Consider the following 18,441-nt stretch of genomic DNA (forward strand, 5'->3'; position numbering starts at 1 on the left):
GGCAAGAGTTGATGAGAAGATAGTTACAACTAAACACGGTGCAGTCCAGTAATAATAAAAAAAGGGGGATTGAGATGGAATTTGACAAGCAAGATAAAAATGTATATATGTACCGGTATATATAATGTATGTATGTAATGTATAATGTATATAGTTTTAACATGTCTATGTATTCCAACAGATTCAATGTATAAAATCTCCATGTGTTATTCATTACAGCTCTGTCTTACCTTCCAACTGTCTGCTGCTGATCAGCGCTAGAATGAACTTACTGAATAAATTACATCATCCCTGCAATGTTCTCTCACCAAAAAAAAAGAGAGAAAAAAAAGGGAAACAAATCATTTAGCCATCATCCACTTAGAGCATTCACCCAAAAGTAAAGGAAAACAAACCATCCGGCACTGACACACAATTAAAGCCGTTGACCCTCTTACCTTGTTATTGATGCACAAGGCAAGGTGCTTCCTCTCGCGAGCCAGACTCCCGCTGCGCAGCCTCACCTCCTCCCCTTGATGCATGTTTCTGGAAGGACATCAGTCAAGTTAAAAGACTAAAAACTCTCCAATCAACACGTCCGGCTCGGAGCTCTCAGTACACGAGCAGCGCGTGCTCCGTGTCCAGCTGTACCTAACGTTACACGGGGTTCTTTCTCTCTGTCGGCGCATACCGAGGCAGCCTGTGCACGGAGCTCGTCATACGTGGGAAAACTGTAGCCCTAAAAGCAGATGAGTAACTACAGAGGAGACGCTGGACGTGACACCGACCTGTTCGCGCCGCTCCTCAGCATGACGACCTGTTCCCTCGCAGTCAGACAGAGATGAAGTGAGCACTTTGGGTCGGGAGCAGCCGGTGAGAGACCAGACTTGGAAGATTCTCGCAGCCAATCGGATGCTGAGCGTGTGCGCAGGGCTGTCAGCGCGTGTGTTGACGACATCTCTTAACTTTGCAATTTTTTTTTTTTTTTTTTTTTTAAACGCAGCCTTAGTTATTCTGCATGCTGTCTCTTGGGGAAAATAAGTGGCCACTACGTTATATTCTAATCTAAGAAAAGTACTTTAAATCCAAGTTTCTTGCACGAAAACGGCGTTATTTACGTTGCACATAACGATGTGAGGAAGAGTCCAACACCTGCAATTAAACCTCTCTCTCTCTCTCTTTTTTTCACACACACACACACACACACACACACACACACACACACAAAGACAATAATTACACAAAGGTTTAAGCAGAACTGCGACTTGTAAAAGTATTCATATGAAACTTCCCATATTTTGTCAGGTTACAACAAACGTCAACGCATTTAATTAATCTGAATTTATATGATAAAACAACATAAACGTTAATAATTCCCAAGTAGATTGAAAATAACTTTCTTTCACATTTCAATATTAAAATATTGTAAATTACCCTAAAGATAAAATCCCCTTGAAACATTTCCTACTGTGGAAATTATTTCATTGAAAATGCATATAAACTTATATGTATATATTTTAGCACATTTTATAATTGGTATTTCGACAAAGATAAAATGATACCTGCTTTTCGACATAGTTTTACAAATAGAAATACGTCAAGCATAGCAGGTAGGCGGCCTCTATAGTCAATACTAAGGAAAGTCACATTGACAGAAACTGCAACTGCACTGGAAAAAAACCCCTCCAGCTCAGATTATATGGAGAGCATCTGTGAACAGCAACTGTTAAGACAACTTCTGAGAGCTGTTGGTTATGCCCGTTTCTATAAGAAATAGAGTACGAGAGTCTGGATGAATGAATGACATGCTTTAAAAAAATTATTTAAAAAAAAATTGAGAACTATGTATAATTTTCCTTAAGTTGGTGCACTGCTTTATGCCATAAATGCTCCAAATGCTTTGTGTTTTAAGAGGGAATGCCCTCTTTAGGTTCTGGAAGAGATGATGTGCAAAATGAACCATCCAAGAATAAGTCCATAAAATGGCCAATGTGTCAGTTCCTGACTAAGCAAATATAAGAGTTTAGGGAACATGTTTACTCTGGCGAATGCAATAGTCGTTCAAAAAAAAAACTGCTGACTTTATTCTTTTCTTTTCAAAGTCATGAGTAAAACCAGAGATTAAAAAAACCCTCAACTCTACATTTTAGGCTAAATTAAATTTTCGGAGAAAAAAAATTCACTAAACATCAATTGATTTTAAGAATATTTTTATTATTTCAAATATATATTAAAAAAATCATCAACATATTAAAAGAACTTCAAAATGCTTCAACCAATTCTTACGTGGTAGTTTAGAAAACATGAAGAAAATCAAACTAAATACTGATTGCTCGACTAAAACAAAGCAATTCCATGGTCGGTGGTAAACAGAGTGAAATAGCGCCCTCTGCTGTTTGCAAAGGATATAAACCTAAAAAAGGTAAAAACAAAACAGGTGATCCCCGAGATTAATACTTGGAAGAAAAACATCTTTGGTTCGACTTTGCTAAAGGGCAGCTCAAGTGTTCAACAAACCCAGTACATATGGATACGTGCAGTAGAAACGAGCGTCATAAAAAAAAAAAAATCAAAAAATAAAGTGACCTCCTTAAAGATTCACCTGTAAATGTTAACAGTCGGTAACATGAAAACGTCATAAAGTGCAAAAACAATTCTGTACAAAACGTGACTCTTGAAGCATCGTCCTATTTCAGTGCAAACTTGTCTCGAGCCACAGAGTTAGCTTACTGCGCTGCAGACAGATGAATGGCGAGTGTCATTTCAGAACGCTCCTGTGGGCAAGCGTTGACAGATGGGTAGAGCAGTGATCTGGGAGCTGAGAAATCAAGCAGAAGACAGACCACAGGCCAGTGTTCTACTAAAACCCCCTCTTTAAAAAGATGCAGGCAACAAGAGATTGTACAGCAAATTTAAAGCATTTTTTTTCCCCGTTTGACTAAATGTGATCATACCTTTGCTCCCAGCCTGGAAAGGTACCTGTTACGCAAACCAAAAGCAGACATGGATGACAGTCTAGCTGCACTTCCACCCTGCATCCCCATACTGGGCTGCCTTTTCCTCCTGTAGGAATAATAACAACGTGGGCATAATAAACCTTCCAGCGGCCACACCGACAACAGCATCAACGCAAGCAGAAGTAAAAAAAAAAAAAAAAAGGAGAATGTAGAAGAGATGCTGCAGTAACAAAAAAAAAGAAAAGAAAAGAAAGGAATTCAAAAGTTTAACAAATAATTTATGTTTATTAAAAATGTCATAGCACTTGGTTGCAAGTATTTGATTCTTCAAACATTATATAATCGGTACTTCTCAGATCATTTCAGCAAATCAACAGTTGAATGCAACAAGTGTTAACTCACTAAAACAGCCTCCAAGACTCACTAGTTTTGAGTTTTTATTTTTTTTTTAAGTTATCTTTCTAACCTGGGTTTGGTTCTGGAAGTTTTGTTTTTCTTAAATAGTGTCTTGGTTTCATTTTGTTTACGGTCTTCAAACTCAGTCCAGTTTTTAAATTGGAAAATATTTAATTCATGATGAAAATCCCACTTTAATGGTTAAAAATGTTTTGCTTCAACAAGTCTTGCATAATTCATTTCTCACCCATATTTACACAGATCAGCTGCTAAATTTAACACACGTTAGAAGTTTCCTTCTGGCATCGTGAAGAATGGGGAGCTTATCTGCTACAGATGCAGTCAGTTACCTTTTCATGGTTATTTCTCCAAAATAAAAATAAAAAAAGTGCTGAAACTTTCATTCGTGTCATTGCTTTAGCTTTTAAGTCATAAAGACTTTAAGCACCTCAGTGTGTTGATCTTTTCTTTAGCCTCGATTCTCTTGTGAAATCTGATTCTTTTTTCCATTTATGTTCTAGTCATTTATTTAGATTGAAAGACATTTCATTCTTTATGAAAATAAAGTTTTTCCAAATGGTTAAAACTTTTAATTCCAACAAAAATTTTAATGTTCTAACATTATATCTGCCTATAGTGCTTCCTGACTTCTGATTGAGTCTCAATATTCCAGCTGTCCTACTACTAGTATCTGTTTACTTAACGTTTGTAAAACTTTCATTGAAACTACAGTAAAGTTTGATTCACTGATTGATTTATAGATTTTTGATTTTGAGATAAAGTGCCCAAGTGGTTTAGGTATTTGAATTTTAAAAGTAAAACTTAATACATCAATTCAGTTGGACTGAATCGATGTAGTGTTTCAATAGTCATTCATGTTTTACAATATTCTCTCCATTCAAGTAATTTTAATTCTATTCTTTGTCAGAAATGCTTTGACCTTTGTTCTGCGTTTTCTAAAAAATAAATTAATAGCGTTTCAACATTTTCTATCTTAATTTGATCATTTTAAGTGTCTTTTTTTTCTTCCAGCTATCAAGGTGCTTTGTTACACTTTTTTTTTTGCATTTATATAAAATATACAAAACATTATGACCACAATCAATATGTAAGAAATAGATTTTTCTCCACTTTCAATTTGGCCATGGCAGATATTTTTGTTTCAACCTTAAAGAGCACGAACGCTTTGAACTTCAACTGAATCACCTGAGTTTAAACGACAAAAATCCATGAAACATTTAAATCTTTTTTTGAAGATAAAAAAAAAAAAAAGATTATTATTATAAAAGGTCACATTTAAAAATGCGTCTACGGACGCTAAAGCTGAGCATCATTACACAGTTAAATGCGTTCGAAAGCGGGCCCGTTTTCTCTTTTTATATCTGCGCATTAATAGATGATGCGACAGGAAATTAACTCTTATGAACTTCATAGCTCATTGAAAAGCGGCTAAAGAGTTTAGGGAATAAAATAACCAAGCAATAAAGCTTAAACAGTGAGGAGCCATGCTCTGCTGGAGATTATCCACTAAAAGGCCAATGATGCGTCCGACTAAAGCTTACAGCGAGAAAATAAGTGTGCTGACTCCATTATGAGAGTTTGGTTTGGCAGTGATAACGCTGACATGTCATAAGCTAAACAAGTTCTTCTGGAAATACAATACTCAAAGTTTGCATGAACTGAAATAGGATCCTTATTTTCTAAATTAAAACCAAAAAAATATTAATAAATCAAGGACTTTTTAAGCACCATTCCCCTTGACAGTTTGTAAAAGCTTTAGGTTTCTAGCAGTTAAGAAACTTCTTTCTGTACATACACAAGTTAGTTGTTATTAAGAGCAGGTGGAGCTGCAGTCAGGTGAGAAGAAGTTGTATTTATGTCCAAACTGAGATGTGTCTTTATCAGTGTCTTTATATCAACACAGGGTTAAGCAACAGCCAGTCAGTTCAGGTGCGAAGAGCCACAGATGACGTCACTGGGCGGAGCCAGAACCGCAGTCCCGCCCAATTGGCCGCAGACTGAAAGCTCTGGGGTGGACAGTGCAACCTGCTGGTTCTGAAGCCCAGGACCATGTGTGTTCGCTCAGCATCATCTGGAAAATATCAGCCACAAAAATGAAGCAAATCATATTAGTCAGCCCATAAGAGTCTCATGTCCAACATACAAAACAATTTAGCTTAGACACATTAGATCTTTAGAGAGATAGATATAACCTGATGGCAATTGTGAAATATTTCATGCAATGAATGGGAAGTGTAGAAGTGACATGCAAAATGTGTGAACCTCAAAGCTAGCAGGTTAGCCAGAAGAGAAGTAGACAAAAAATAATAATAATAATAATATTTCCTGAATCGTGTTTGAGGGTATTACATGGGTTTGTTCCAATCTAGTCCTAAGTTTTGGATCTGTGCTCCAATTGGTGCATTTTTGATTGGCATATGAACTCCAAGTAAATAACTTCAAAGACCTGTTGATGTACAGTCTGGTTTAATACAGTGAACCAGAGGGCTCTCAATCAATTAGAAAAATAAAAAAAAAGATGTGCACAGCTTACAAAACTGCATCGTTATGATGGTTGATTCAATTAATCTTTGGAGCTCTTCACTGGATAATGCCTCATCTTAAAAAAAAAAACCTATCTTTTACTTCCATAAATTTATAGGTTTGAAAACTCACCAGCTTTATACTTACTGATGCACAATCAGCACTAATATCTGTATTGGCGATTATGTTAAATATCGTCTAACATATTGCATCAGTCCGATAGATAAAACTGGGCCAATATGAACAACTGACATTTATCATCTTGTTGCCATTTTATTTTTCAAATGGTGTTAAAACAATACAGAAAAACATAAAGTACTGGTAAATGATAGTTATATTCCAATACCAGCAATATTAAAAATGGTTACCGATAATCGGCACAAATCCTCACATCTGTGCATCCCTATTTATAGCGAAACAAAATACCACATTCTTGAAATGGATCTGTGACACCTCAGCAGTCCAGGACTCTCTGGACACGTTAGTCGTCTTAGTCTTCTGTTTGACAATCTCAAAATGTTGCTCCAACAGTAACTTGGTTACAGAGCTACTGTAACGGGTCGCCTCCAACGCTGCACCATCAAAGAGAAGATTCAAAACAAACAGCTATGTCACAGGTCATGTTCAACGGAAAGGACCTGTAAGACAACTGCTTCCTTACGTTTTGTCAACGTGTTTGCCTGGAAAAATGATTTTAAATATTTTGCATGAAATGAGGGCTCCCTGATGCAGAAACATGCTAGCGTTAGCGTAGCACTTTAACTCGCTTCTCTTAATAAATTGTAAGCAAGAGTTGAATATGAATTCATTTAACGCTGAAGCTAATAATGTCCAAGGTGCATTCCTGCAAAACTCAAAATATTATTCTCTGCCAAAAAACAAAGTGCTGGGTGACCCAAGTTGAACATAACCAGAGTATTAATAAAAATAACATATTTATATAGATGTATTATTTTACGACACTTTAAAACTACAGAGTACTTAAGCACATAAATTGCAAAGTTATTAATGATTAATTAGAAGGAACCTCAGACAGGGACTAAAAACATTTGAATCAATAAATACTGTTTACATGCTGAAGACTGATGTAGGGACAAAAACTCCTGCTCAGGACACAACTAGTGTCGCATGTCAGCACGTTTTAATACATCACTTAAGTTAGACATCCCTTCTATAAGGTCATTAACTCCTGAAAAAAAGCGTTTAGAAACTAACAGTTTAAGCAGTTAGCATCTCCAGACATCAGTAAGGCTAAAGTCGTAAGAGCCTCAAACTTTAAAAAGCACAGAGTGCTTACAACATGTACTACATGTACATAAACATTTACATTTATAATACGCATGCTTGCCTTTATAAACAGAAGGGCTATTAGCAAGTGTGCTGTAAAGGCTACCTAAAAGCTCAATAAAGTCTAATGAGTCAACCTGTTCAATGCAACATTTCTAAAGGGGTGTTGAAATGTGCTACTGAGACTTGTAAACTGTTAGTGTTCGATCATTAAACCTTAGGCTGGCATGTCTCTGAATGGGACTCATGCATTAGGGTGTTTGTATATGAATTTGCAGCTCAAATACAATAATATATAAAACTCAGAGGTTACAACTAACCTCTGAAGGCTGCAACGATTAATCGCAATGATGCAGTTACTAAACTATTTGAGGATTATTTCAATAATAGATTAATCGTTAGCTGGAGTGTACGGCTAAAGTAAATGGTCAAGAACATAATCAGTAGTAATTGAGCCTAAAGTGTACAAGCATATATATCTTTTGCATTTAAGATTAAAAAAAAAAACTATGGGGCATGCTGTGGTGTGTAGGGGATAGCGCGACCCATATTTGGAGGCCTTAAGTCATCGACGCGGGTTCCACTCCCGGACCCGGCGACATTTGCCATATGTCTTCCCCCCTCTCCTGTCAGCCTACTTGTGTATAAAGGGACACTAGAGCCCACAAAAAGACTCCCTGGAGGGGTAAAAAAAAAAAAAAAAAAAACCTAAACATTTGTCTGTAGATCCTGTTAAGGCATTTTAGGAAATTAATTTTTATATTACTTAAAGAAATTCAATTGCTTATTGACATCTCAAAGCATTTCTAATTTTGTATAAATGGGCCTAAATGAAAAATCTGAACTGATGAGAATAATTGATAATCAATGAATAATCGTGTGATTTGACTAGGAAATCTTATGAATCTCAGTAGAACAGATGAGGAAACGTTCAGTCTGAATATTAGGTATATGGATGGGAGAGAGGACGGATTAAGGATACTCACTCTGCATCTGTAGACGTCTCCTTCTGGAGTTTGGCTCTGGCTGCAGCTGACCGGTTCAAACCTCCACCTGCAGGAAGAGAGATCGTGACAGAGAAAAGTAATGAGTCTAGCGATAAGCGGTGGAGCTCGCTGAATAAAGGAGGAGAAAAGAAAGAAATGATGGGGGAAAGTGAAGAGATGTCATGAGAATGAAAAGGAAAAGAGGAAATGCACAACAGAAAATAAGTTGAAAGAAATACACGGGTAGAGAAAACTCCAGGCTCCAACTACCTTTAAGAAAATCCACAATGTACAACCCCACCACTGCCATCAGCGCAACTGCAAGACAAAGTGGGGAGAAGTCAGTGCAGGGAACAAAACAAAAATGTCACTCAGAAGCAGTCTAAAGGTTAAAAAAAAAAAAAAAAAACTTGAGGACAAACTGAATCCAACTGACTGCAAATGCAGGAGCAGAAAAACACTTCCAACACCAGGTATCCTCTTATATCCACAATGATTCCGACTAAGATCGCGATGACGGCAAGCCCCAGGTTCTGGATGGACTGCATGCTGGTGAGCAAACCAAGAAGGACACACAACATCAGTACCTTATGTTCAAAATGCAATGAATATCTATATTAATCCCAACAACAAAATATTAAACTTAAAAATAATTTTAAAAAGTACGTACAAGCCATAGGCTGTTCCCAGTTGATGCTCAGGCACCACGAAGGCCACCATGGGCCACAGTGCACAGGCCAGCAGAGAGTACGAGAGGCCCAGCAGGGACTGGAAGACAAGAAATGATTTCTATTAGATCTACATAAGAAAAAAAAAAAAAAAAAAAAAAGAACAGTAAATTGAAGCTATGCAGTCTCAGTTATTTGCACTCAGGATTTAACAATATTCAACAGAAGCTAAAGCATTTGGAGTTGGAAAGTGGCTTCATTTTATCACTCAGAGCACAGCGGGATAATGATGCATATTAGCGGGGTTCATCAGGCATTTAATTGTGGCGTGCTAAATGTTCAAACGCAAAACAATTAAGTTTTGAATCTAGAGCTTTAATTAAAGCTTTGTTTTTGTTCGCACACTCAGCTGTTAAAGTGTTCAATAGTAAGGGAGGAGACATCCTGCAGAGAAAGCTTTCACAGGTGCATCTAAATAATTCAGGCCATCATCTAAAGATTCACTTCTATTGGTAATAAATGGGTGAGGGGGGGGACGTTTAATATGATGCAAAATGGACTGAGAATTTTTCTTTTGTTGTGTGCAATTTATTCTGCAACACAACACAGTTTCTGTACAGTAGACACATTTTAATCGGAGTTTAAAAATTAAAAGCGACTGTGTGTATTACCATAGCAATCCACGGGTTCCAGAAGGTGAAAGCCAACATCATGTGAGCACAGAGTGTTGCGATGACGGCAGCAAAGACCCAGCCGATATTTCTCCCAGTCTTATCGACGATAAAACCGAGAATTGGAGACGCGGGAGCTGAGATGATGTACACGATGCTGGGAAAAAAAAAAATAAAAAAAACAAAACAATAGATAAATAAAATTTACAGTGTTTACAGTTACTTTGAGGAATTGGGGACAACAAAAAAACAAAAAAAAAAAAAAAAAAAAAAGGAGTTGCAATTGGATGGAAAAAGCAGAATGGTAATTGGATATTTTTGTGCAGACATTACTCATTTAACAGTGTTAATGTGTCCACTTCAATCGGGCAACGTTGAAGTCTAACGTTAACTCGTGATTCATAAAGTTAGAAAACTATTTAGCTGGTCTGTAAATAAAGCTAGTTTCTTCACTCAATTCCCTTCGGGCCTCCAGTGTCTCTGTTAGTGAGGTTCTTACCTCATATACCGATTAATATTTACTACGTTTGATTGTTGTTTTCATTGCAATTCAAATAAATAAAGAATTGTGATTAACAATCAAGTCAAATTAAAGATTACATTTGGTTATAAGGTGGTCAAAATTTCTATAGCTTGTGTTCATGAATAATAAAGATATTCAGACATTAAGCCTATACAATAATATTAAACTACTCTACTAAAATAAAATAGTACACATTTCTCTATAAGGACAAAAAAAAAAAAAAAAAAAGTTAATTACCTGTTGACAGCTCTGGCTTGTGCTGGGGAGAAGTTGAATTTTTCAATAAAAAATACCCTGAAAGACAAACGATAAGACACAGAAAGTGTAAGTTCTTCTGCTTATATGAACACAAAGGGAGATAAAAGTGATTTTATTCCCATGACAATAAATCCTCTAAAACGTTAAACATTCTCCCTCCACCTGCGTTTCAAACATTTGTTTCATAAGCACAGCGTCTCAGTGGGAAAGCCCTGGCAGTCGTCAGCTCATCTTTGTCTTTCATTGAGGGCAAACCAACACGTCTTCCCTCCACAACAAAGCCATCCGTCAAACCTATTATCATTTTTAGGCCCCATTGCATTTTCTGGTGGTGTGATTGAACTTGTTTTTCATTCCCAAAAAAAAAAAAAAAAAAAAAAAAAGCAGTTTTGTTAAAACTACGAGCATCTTTGAGATGCACACGCTGCGTTCAGGCAGCCCGGCAATAAAGCACCTGCTGTGGCAGGATTTGATTCCTGGGGCAAATGCCACTGTATAGAAAAGTGATAGTCGGTATAAAGGGGAAGAAGCAAAGGATGGAGGGAAGTTGCTATGACGACATTTTTTTGTAAGGCACTTACCAAAAATAACAAAAAAAATAAAAATAAATACATTTTGGGTACTGTATCTAAGCCAGACATTTTTTAGAGGTTTACTTTGGTTTTTTGAAAGAAAACGTTTTGGGATAGCAAATAGCTTACATACCGAATGCCAAAATCTATTTGCATTGTAAATGTATTATGAGACTTCACATCGCATCAATAAAAAAAATAAATTAAAGGCTTTTTTGGGATATTTTGGTGACACTTGGAATTTAGTATACAAACCCACTTAAAATTATAAGTTTCTTTTTATAGGTATACATTTGTATAAAACAAGCATTGTTCTTTAATTCTATGAACTACTGACATATCTGAATTTGACAAAATTTTGTATTTATTTGCAGAAAATGAGAAATGGTCAAAATCACAAAAAAAAAAAAAAGACGCAGCGCTTTCAGACCTCAAATAATGCAACAAAAAAGTTCATATTCATTTAGAAACAATAAAACCAATATTTTAACAGTTCAGGAATCAATATTTGGTGGAATAACCAGGATGTTTTCAGTGGAGTTCAGTCCAGTGATCGCTTCCTACTTTCCAGAGCTGGATTTGAGGGCTCCAACTACACCACTAGCAAGCTACAGTATATATCATTTTAGAGAAGTGGTTGGTATTCTGGTTGAAATAACAAAAACATACATGCAGTTTAAAAATATTTGTGTCATGGTTTGCCATGTAAATCTCATACTGTCCCATAGCTTTTAAATAACTGTGCTTTATGGTTTTAAACAATGAGGAACTGGGAGAGCTCTTTAGAAAAAAACACAGCAGCTGTGCTTCAGTGGTCAGAGTTCACTAGTGTGTGCATTTACTTGGATTTACTTCTTCATTACAGAAGTATCACTTCATATCGTTACTGATAACTTTTTTTTTTTTAACGTTAGCCCGATGTGAAACTAGAACTCGGCCTAAAAATAAAGTGGCACACCAATAAAAAGGTGAAATGTTTTGTGATGAGGAGAAAAATGACTAGGGTGGTGATTAAATGGATTTTTAAAAAAAGCAAAACAAAAGTGGATAACACCATTTGAGTGATATCTCCAGTATTTTAGACCACATGGTTGAGGACAGATAAGAAGCACTATTCAGACTTTTTTCTTTTTACTATAAACGACACCAACTTGACAGCGATAGATTTGTGCATCTTAGCGAGGGGAAAAGTTAAAATACTTACTGGCCCTGTCCAATAAAGGGGAAAATGGCGACATAGTAAAACACACAAATGATGAAGATGAGCCACAGGGACAGGGAGAAATCTTTCACATCAGTCAGCTTTATAACTTCGCCTAAAACAGAAGATAAATATGGATATCAGCTTCAGCCCTTCATTTTATTTCAACAGCTCATCTGAAAAACACAAACCTGACTAAAAAATTTTTTTTAACACAATCCTGGAATGATCTGGGTTTCAAAAGGAATGGGTAAATAAAAATCAATTTCAGCACATAAGATAAAGAGACTTATCAGTTCAGGTAAAGAAACAAGAAAAACAGAACTTTGTATTTTTTTTTTTGCAATCTGGATTGATTTGTATTGACAGATGAGTGTTAAGCAAGAACAAAGATAAAAACAAAGGCGTTATCTTAACATTACCCGTTCTTCCCTGTTCCTTGTGAAGGATCCTCTCTGCTCTCTTATCAAAAAATGCCAGCACCAAGGCACAGATTAGAGAAAACACACAGGTTCCAGCCGCTAACAGAAAGGAAAAAACAAAAAAGAAAGTCTTAAGACTTCTAGAACACAACACAAAATACTTATTTTAACATTTCCTGACAACTGAGTAATGGTCAGATGATAAAGTTAAACCAACAGTACTTCAAAGATGAGCAAAAGTAGAAGCGCTTCTGCGCGCGCGAGGAAAAAGCTTTTCACACCCCACATGACTCAGCCGAGGTGCCGAGTAGCACTTTTAGTTCCCTTTCCTGCTTCTCTACGTTACCCGAGACGAGCGAAGGGCTCGGTAAGTCAGACACATGCAGCGATAAAACATGCAACCAGAAGCTCAGGTTAAACCCTCGCCTACCCAAGCGAAACCGGCGGTTTTACACACAATTGTGTATTACTTACCTATCATGAGTGATATCCCGAGCGCCGTGTGTCCGGAGGAACCAACAGCCACTGCAACTTTACTGTACACCCAACCCATGATGTTCATGTTCACTGTGCTGCCCTACGGGAAAGGAGAGCGTTTCTTCAAAAGTATTCACACACCCTTGCGTACAGGACAGTCAAATCACTGGCTTAGATGCATTTAATTCGGCTTCTATGTCATAAGTGAACACAAACTAGTACACATCTTTGAAGTGGAAGAAACATTTGACAAAATCTTTAAAAAATTGGCATGTGCGTGTATTCGGCCCCCTTCACTTTGATGCCCGTTGGTAAAACATAGTGCAGACGCTCTCCGTCTAGTATTCTGTCTGCAGTTTTTACAAAAACAAAACAACAAAAAAAGTGCAAAAATGTCCATCTTTAGCAGAGTTTCCCCAACCCTGGTCCTCAAGACACACTGCCCTGCATATTTTAGGTATTTCCTTGCTTCAGTCCAGCTGATTTCAATTGATGACTGACTAATAGTTTGTTGAACTGCAATCAGTTGAATCAGGCACATTAAAGCAGGAAAACCTCTAAAACATGTAGGACAGTGTGCCTTGAGGACCAGGGTTGGGAAACTCTGGTCTAGAGAGATGAAAAACTGGGTGAGGCATACACCAAAACATTTGCAGCTGAAGAAAAGTCATTGAGAGCCAAGTACAATTGGACCAAAACATGCTTCAGATAATTATTTGTAAAATAATCATCTTCTTCCCATTTCCCCAATTTTGAACTACAATGCTATGGCTTGTCATACAAAATCCTATTGAAACACATGAGGCTTTAATGCAGGGGCCCCCAAAGTGGGTCCTGGAGGGCCGGCATCCTGCATGTTTTAGTTCTCTCCCTGGTGGCACCAACAACCTTTTCAGCATTTCAACGTTCTTCTAGGCCTTTTAACAAACCATCATTGGATCCAGCTGCGTTAAATCAAGGTGAGAACTAAAATATACAAAAGGCCGGCCCTCCAGGACCCACTCTGGGGACCCCTGCTTTATTGCAACAAAATGACAAACAATTTAACAAGTTTGCAAACTAATCAATCATCCCCAATGGATACAAAGATTAAAATAAAAATAAAAAATTAAGAAAATGTCCAACCAGTCGAGCCATGCTGAGCTGAAGACCAAAGACCAGATTGAGCTCCTTGCCTTTGAACCAGTTCACCGCGTACGTGTTTTGGGCCACAGCTAGCGACTCTCCGCCAATACTGTCAAAGAAAACAGTTTAAAAAAAACAAAATATAAACAGATAAGATCTGTGTGAAAGTTAAAAACAAGTCAATGTTTGGCATAAATAACTTGTGTATCTGTTAAGCTATGCCTCACTTCGGAGATTTGGATTTAATTGGGTAAATATGAGAATTTAAGTGAGGTGATCAATTGAATAAAGCAATAAAGATGTTAGATTTGGAGCTCGTGTGAAAAACTGCGTGTGAGTTTTTAGCGACTAAAATAGATTCTGAAAAGCTAAATATTTTTACCCAAATACAAAGCGTCCAGCTTCCATTAGCCAAAAATGATTGGCCCATGCTCCAGCTGCAAATATTACCTGTGAAGAGGTTTCAAAACAAAACAGTTAAAAGAAGAAAATAAAAACTTAAAGTGACAATTTCACATCAAGAGTTTAACACAAACCAACCTGTCCAATACAGACAAATAGAGAAAAGATGAGGGTTCCAAGCCTATGGAAACAAGAATGCGTAACAAAACTCAATCAAGACGGCATTGAAAAAGAAGGTTTCACTTCTTTCATTGTAAGGATGCAAGGTAAGGATTCAGCACAAAACCAGAGCAACCTGGCTCTCTATAGTACCTGATGCCAAAAACCCTGTCGATGAGAAATCCTCCCAAGAAGCAGAGGACCACGTTTGGCCAGGAATACCAGGCATACAGCTGCATGAACTCAGCAGTGTTCAAGTTCATATCCTGGAAACAGAAAAAAGGAAAAACAAAACTTGTTCAGTAAGTAAGCCATTTTAAATCAATAGGCATATTAGTAACGCAGAAAATAAGGTTCCTCAGAATTGCGTCGTGAAATTCATTCGAGTCGACATCTCAATTAGGGATAAAAACAAAAGGAAACTAAAATTTCTACAACGGTGTTCAACAGTGGACGCCAAGAGGCTGAATTACCTGTATAACTTGAGTTTGAAGAGCTGCTGGGTTGTCATAACAGAAGTAGCTCCCTGAAATAAACGCCAAAAAGTATCATATAATGTGAACGTATTATTTTTCACTTTAGAGAAACACAACAATCCCATCCCACGCCCTCTGGAAATGTTTCAAGTCTTGCTTTCACTTTATGCCAAGTCAACATCTTCACAATGAATGGCTGGTCAGCTGCTCACCGAATCCCAGGAAGCACATAAAAACCAGGACGACCACTCGGTGCAGGAGGTGGCTGGGGTCGCAGATGGCGGACATTGGTCTTCCGGGGCCACTAGCTTCTTGTCGACCGGCGAGCGGGACTTCATCTTCGTCTCCCAACAGCGAACCCCGCTCCTCAAAGTCCGCCATGTTCGGCTGCTGTTTGAGGAAAGCAGGCACAGAGCTGGAAGAAGATCATATGACCCAACCAGAGAGATCACGTGGCTTTAAATTAAAGCGGGCACGTCGCGGGAGCGCGCGTTGAAATATGAATCGATATTTTTATGTAGCTTTGCGTTGCAACAGATTGTGAAATAATGGGGAGATGTTTCTTGACGTTCTTTTGCCTTTTTAAGTTAAAAATTCACGGCGTCTTTACCATTCTTGATTTAAACTGTATTTTTGGACAGATAACCGTCAGCAAGATATAGGTACACAATAACAGCGGAAAGTGTGAAAGATAAAGAAATAATGCTCTGCTTTTGCATTTTATAAGTGGATAAGGAATTTGGAAAACTTATTGACAACATACAAAACAGGATGTGAGGACCATATATGGAGATGTTCCCAGCTTCTTGATCACAAGACAGGTTTAAAGATGCATGGCTGTTTATTGGCAACATCTGGACAACGGGGGGAGTGAACACTCTTTTTTCAATGACACAGAAAACATGATTTTTGGTCATGATTTCTGAAAAACCATATTTCTATCAAATTTACGTTTGCCCATGAACGTACAAAACTGATTAAGGTGACTTTACCACTTTTATTTTTGAAGCAGGTGGAAGTGGGAGCAATTACAAATGGAAACTCTTATTTCTTAAGAAATGTGCCTTTTTCTGTAGAGACAATATTCTGGTACGGCTATCTCTGCAACTTGTCGTATGCGCACGCATTTACACAAATCAGTAACCTGTCTGACACACCATAACATATCAACAAAATAGGAAAACAAAACAAATAAACAAGCAAAAAAATAAATAAAATAAAAAAAACACCTGTAGCTCTTACAAAATAAGAGCTACAGGTATACTTACAAAATAAGTATTTAATTTACTACCGGAAGATAAAAAAAAAAAACACACAACAGAGACGGTCGGGGACATTACAAATCACAACGTAAATCAGATTCCATCGATAACACGGTAGAACAGAAATCTTTTTCAATGTTCTACTGCCCTCTTGTGGTTGAGATGGGTTTTGGTCGTATGCATTGACTGCATTGGATTATATTTGTCCTACAAATGAGTGAGCAAATCCCTCTTAAACCAAACAGAATATAAATGTATATATTTAAAATAGATTGAATGATAAATCTATTTATCATTAGATGATAAATAGATGTATTTATCATTGAATCAACATGCTAATGCAAATTAGCATTTTAAGTGCTAATTTACATCAGTAAAGCATAGGAAATGAGTTTATGGTGCTTCTTTGCATTTGCATGTTCTTGTTCATTATAAATACTGTTGATTTCCTTTTAGTATAAATGTAATATGTGTAGTTTTATATTTGTTACACCCTTTCTATTTGAAATCTTATCAACATATAAATTCCAAAGGTTCCTGAAATTTGTTCATATTCGGTGTACAACCACATTGTTTATCTAGATTACCTCATAGCTTTTATTATCAGTAGCGGTGGTATATCCAGCTCCAAAGTTGAAAGTGTGCAAAATCAATTCAGTGTAATGTCAGTGTAATGTGTAATTTAGTATGCAGAACCAGCTGTGCAGATCAATTTTCCTGTCATTAAAACTGTGCAGCAATGTTCCTTAAATCTACAGCTTATTACTGTTTGACCCCATGAAGCCTGTTTGTTCAAAAGCAAAGTTTGAAAATAACCAGATGCATGTTAACGAGCTTTTAAGCATTGCTTTCACTGAGCAAAATATATTTTCATTTTTTTGCGTAGATTTTTTTAAACTCTCTGTAACACACATAAACATGGGGGAGTTGTTTTGGAAGCTGCACTGCTGCCCTACTGGGTTCAGAAACTTTCCCCACGGGTTTACCCTGTGGTTGGTTAGGGTGACTAACAACTGCTTCAGCTGAGCTACAACCTAAAAGTCAAGTCCCTTATTTTGTTGCGAGACTTAAAGTGAGGTGGAAAAGGTTTGATACATTTCTTCTTTGTAATTCGGACTTTACTGAGAAATGCTTAAAGAATTTACAGCATATTATCGAATTATTTTTTGTTACTTTTGTCATGTTCATGACTGTCTTCTCAGCGTTATTCAGTTTATCCGTGTTTCTGCGACAATCTGAAACGTGTAGAAACTTCCTGTTTTGTGATTTGCTTATCCAACACTCAGGCACATGGCTGACCAGTCCTCATGGACATTTATTCTCATTCTTCTTACTCTCTGACATGGTGGGTTTAATTTCCGTGAATGTCATTTAAAAATTCTAGTAGTTCACGATTACAAGGTCATCTGTCAGAGAATTTAATCTAAGGGTGACAAATTGCGTTTCCTGTAGCCGCGGTCGGCGCTCTGGTCGCACTGCAGCTCATTAATTTCCTGCCCAAATACCAGCTTTTGTCGTAACTGATAGAGAGTGGGTCGGAGAGAGTTTATATGGCATTATTGCATTAATCAAACTCACATGTACACACTATTATAAGCCATGGGGCAGGTGACATTAATCCTGCAGAACTAGTTTGTGAATGTCTTGAGACCTAACTTCTTGGTAGTGGCAGAGTTGGAGAAAGTAATTTTATTTCACATTTGCATTTTTGTCTCTCCTGCTTTAATTGAACGCTGATGCAATAACGTGACCGGTAACGTCAAAAGCTTGCAGCAATTGTTTGTGTTGGTAAATAAGTTTAATTTTAAATCTTCAGACATTAGACAGTGCTTAAGGGTGGAGGTTGCTTAAACCCTGTAAAGCCAATCAGGAGACTTCTTTTATGCAATGACACTGGTTTCATCTGTGGCTCTAATGCTGCCTTGGTCAGAAACACACAAGTTCTTCATGAAATGCAAAGTCTCCCGGTTTAAGTCTCACAATTTTCTGAGCTTGTTGTGTCGTTGGTTCTGTCATGTGGGTTATCATATAGGATGGAACCTTTTCCATCAACAGATAAGAGGTGCGCCCAGATCA

The 18,441-nt window shown here is 37.3% G+C and overlaps 2 protein-coding genes across 4 annotated transcripts in view; both read right to left on the minus strand.

The window, feature by feature from the left end:
- The window catches only part of schip1 (schwannomin interacting protein 1), a 269,390-nt gene extending 268,287 nt beyond the window's left edge, over nucleotides 1-1,103 (minus strand). Inside the window, exons 1-2 of the mRNA XM_044119238.1 lie at nucleotides 768-1,103; nucleotides 438-525 (exon numbers count right to left, since the gene is read on the minus strand). Coding sequence (XP_043975173.1) covers nucleotides 438-525; nucleotides 768-937 — 258 coding nt within the window. The 5' untranslated portion in view covers nucleotides 938-1,103. The remainder of the gene's footprint in view (nucleotides 1-437; nucleotides 526-767) is intronic.
- A 1,069-nt stretch (nucleotides 1,104-2,172) lies between these two features.
- Nucleotides 2,173-15,538, minus strand: mfsd1 (major facilitator superfamily domain containing 1). 3 transcript variants are annotated; one of them, XM_044119244.1, is made up of 17 exons: nucleotides 15,316-15,538; nucleotides 15,101-15,153; nucleotides 14,781-14,893; nucleotides 14,607-14,649; nucleotides 14,449-14,516; nucleotides 14,067-14,175; nucleotides 12,939-13,041; nucleotides 12,465-12,563; nucleotides 12,046-12,157; nucleotides 10,249-10,305; nucleotides 9,489-9,645; nucleotides 8,820-8,917; nucleotides 8,586-8,698; nucleotides 8,420-8,467; nucleotides 8,150-8,216; nucleotides 2,934-3,042; nucleotides 2,173-2,797 (listed from the first exon to the last, which is right to left on the minus strand). In XM_044119244.1, exons 1-17 carry the CDS (start codon nucleotides 15,482-15,484, stop codon nucleotides 2,738-2,740), a joined length of 1,578 nt encoding a protein of 525 aa, XP_043975179.1. In that variant the 5' UTR covers nucleotides 15,485-15,538; the 3' UTR covers nucleotides 2,173-2,737. The 3 variants fall into 3 exon arrangements, with proteins under 3 accessions (XP_043975179.1, XP_043975181.1, XP_043975180.1); XM_044119246.1 differs by lacking the exons at nucleotides 2,173-2,797; nucleotides 2,934-3,042 and adding an exon at nucleotides 3,202-5,424 and having other exon boundaries at nucleotides 15,316-15,536; XM_044119245.1 differs by lacking the exons at nucleotides 2,173-2,797; nucleotides 2,934-3,042 and adding an exon at nucleotides 6,130-6,448 and having other exon boundaries at nucleotides 15,316-15,536.
- Nucleotides 15,539-18,441: the final 2,903 nt, after the last annotated feature.

This window comes from Gambusia affinis, linkage group LG06 (genome assembly GCF_019740435.1).
Source record: "Gambusia affinis linkage group LG06, SWU_Gaff_1.0, whole genome shotgun sequence".
NCBI lineage: Eukaryota > Metazoa > Chordata > Actinopteri > Cyprinodontiformes > Poeciliidae > Gambusia > Gambusia affinis.

Bases quoted from the DNA above. Each gene is read 5' to 3' on its own strand.
- mfsd1 (XM_044119244.1), bottom strand. From the start codon at position 15,484: ATGGCGGACTTTGAGGAGCGGGGTTCGCTGTTGGGAGACGAAGATGAA. The intron at 12,564-12,938 runs GTAAGTAATACA...CCTTTCTGTTAG, and splicing joins CGGGATATCACTCATGATAG to CGGCTGGAACCTGTGTGTTT. The intron at 10,306-12,045 runs GTAAGTATTTTA...TTTGTCTTTCAG, and splicing joins CCCTTTATTGGACAGGGCCA to GGTATTTTTTATTGAAAAAT.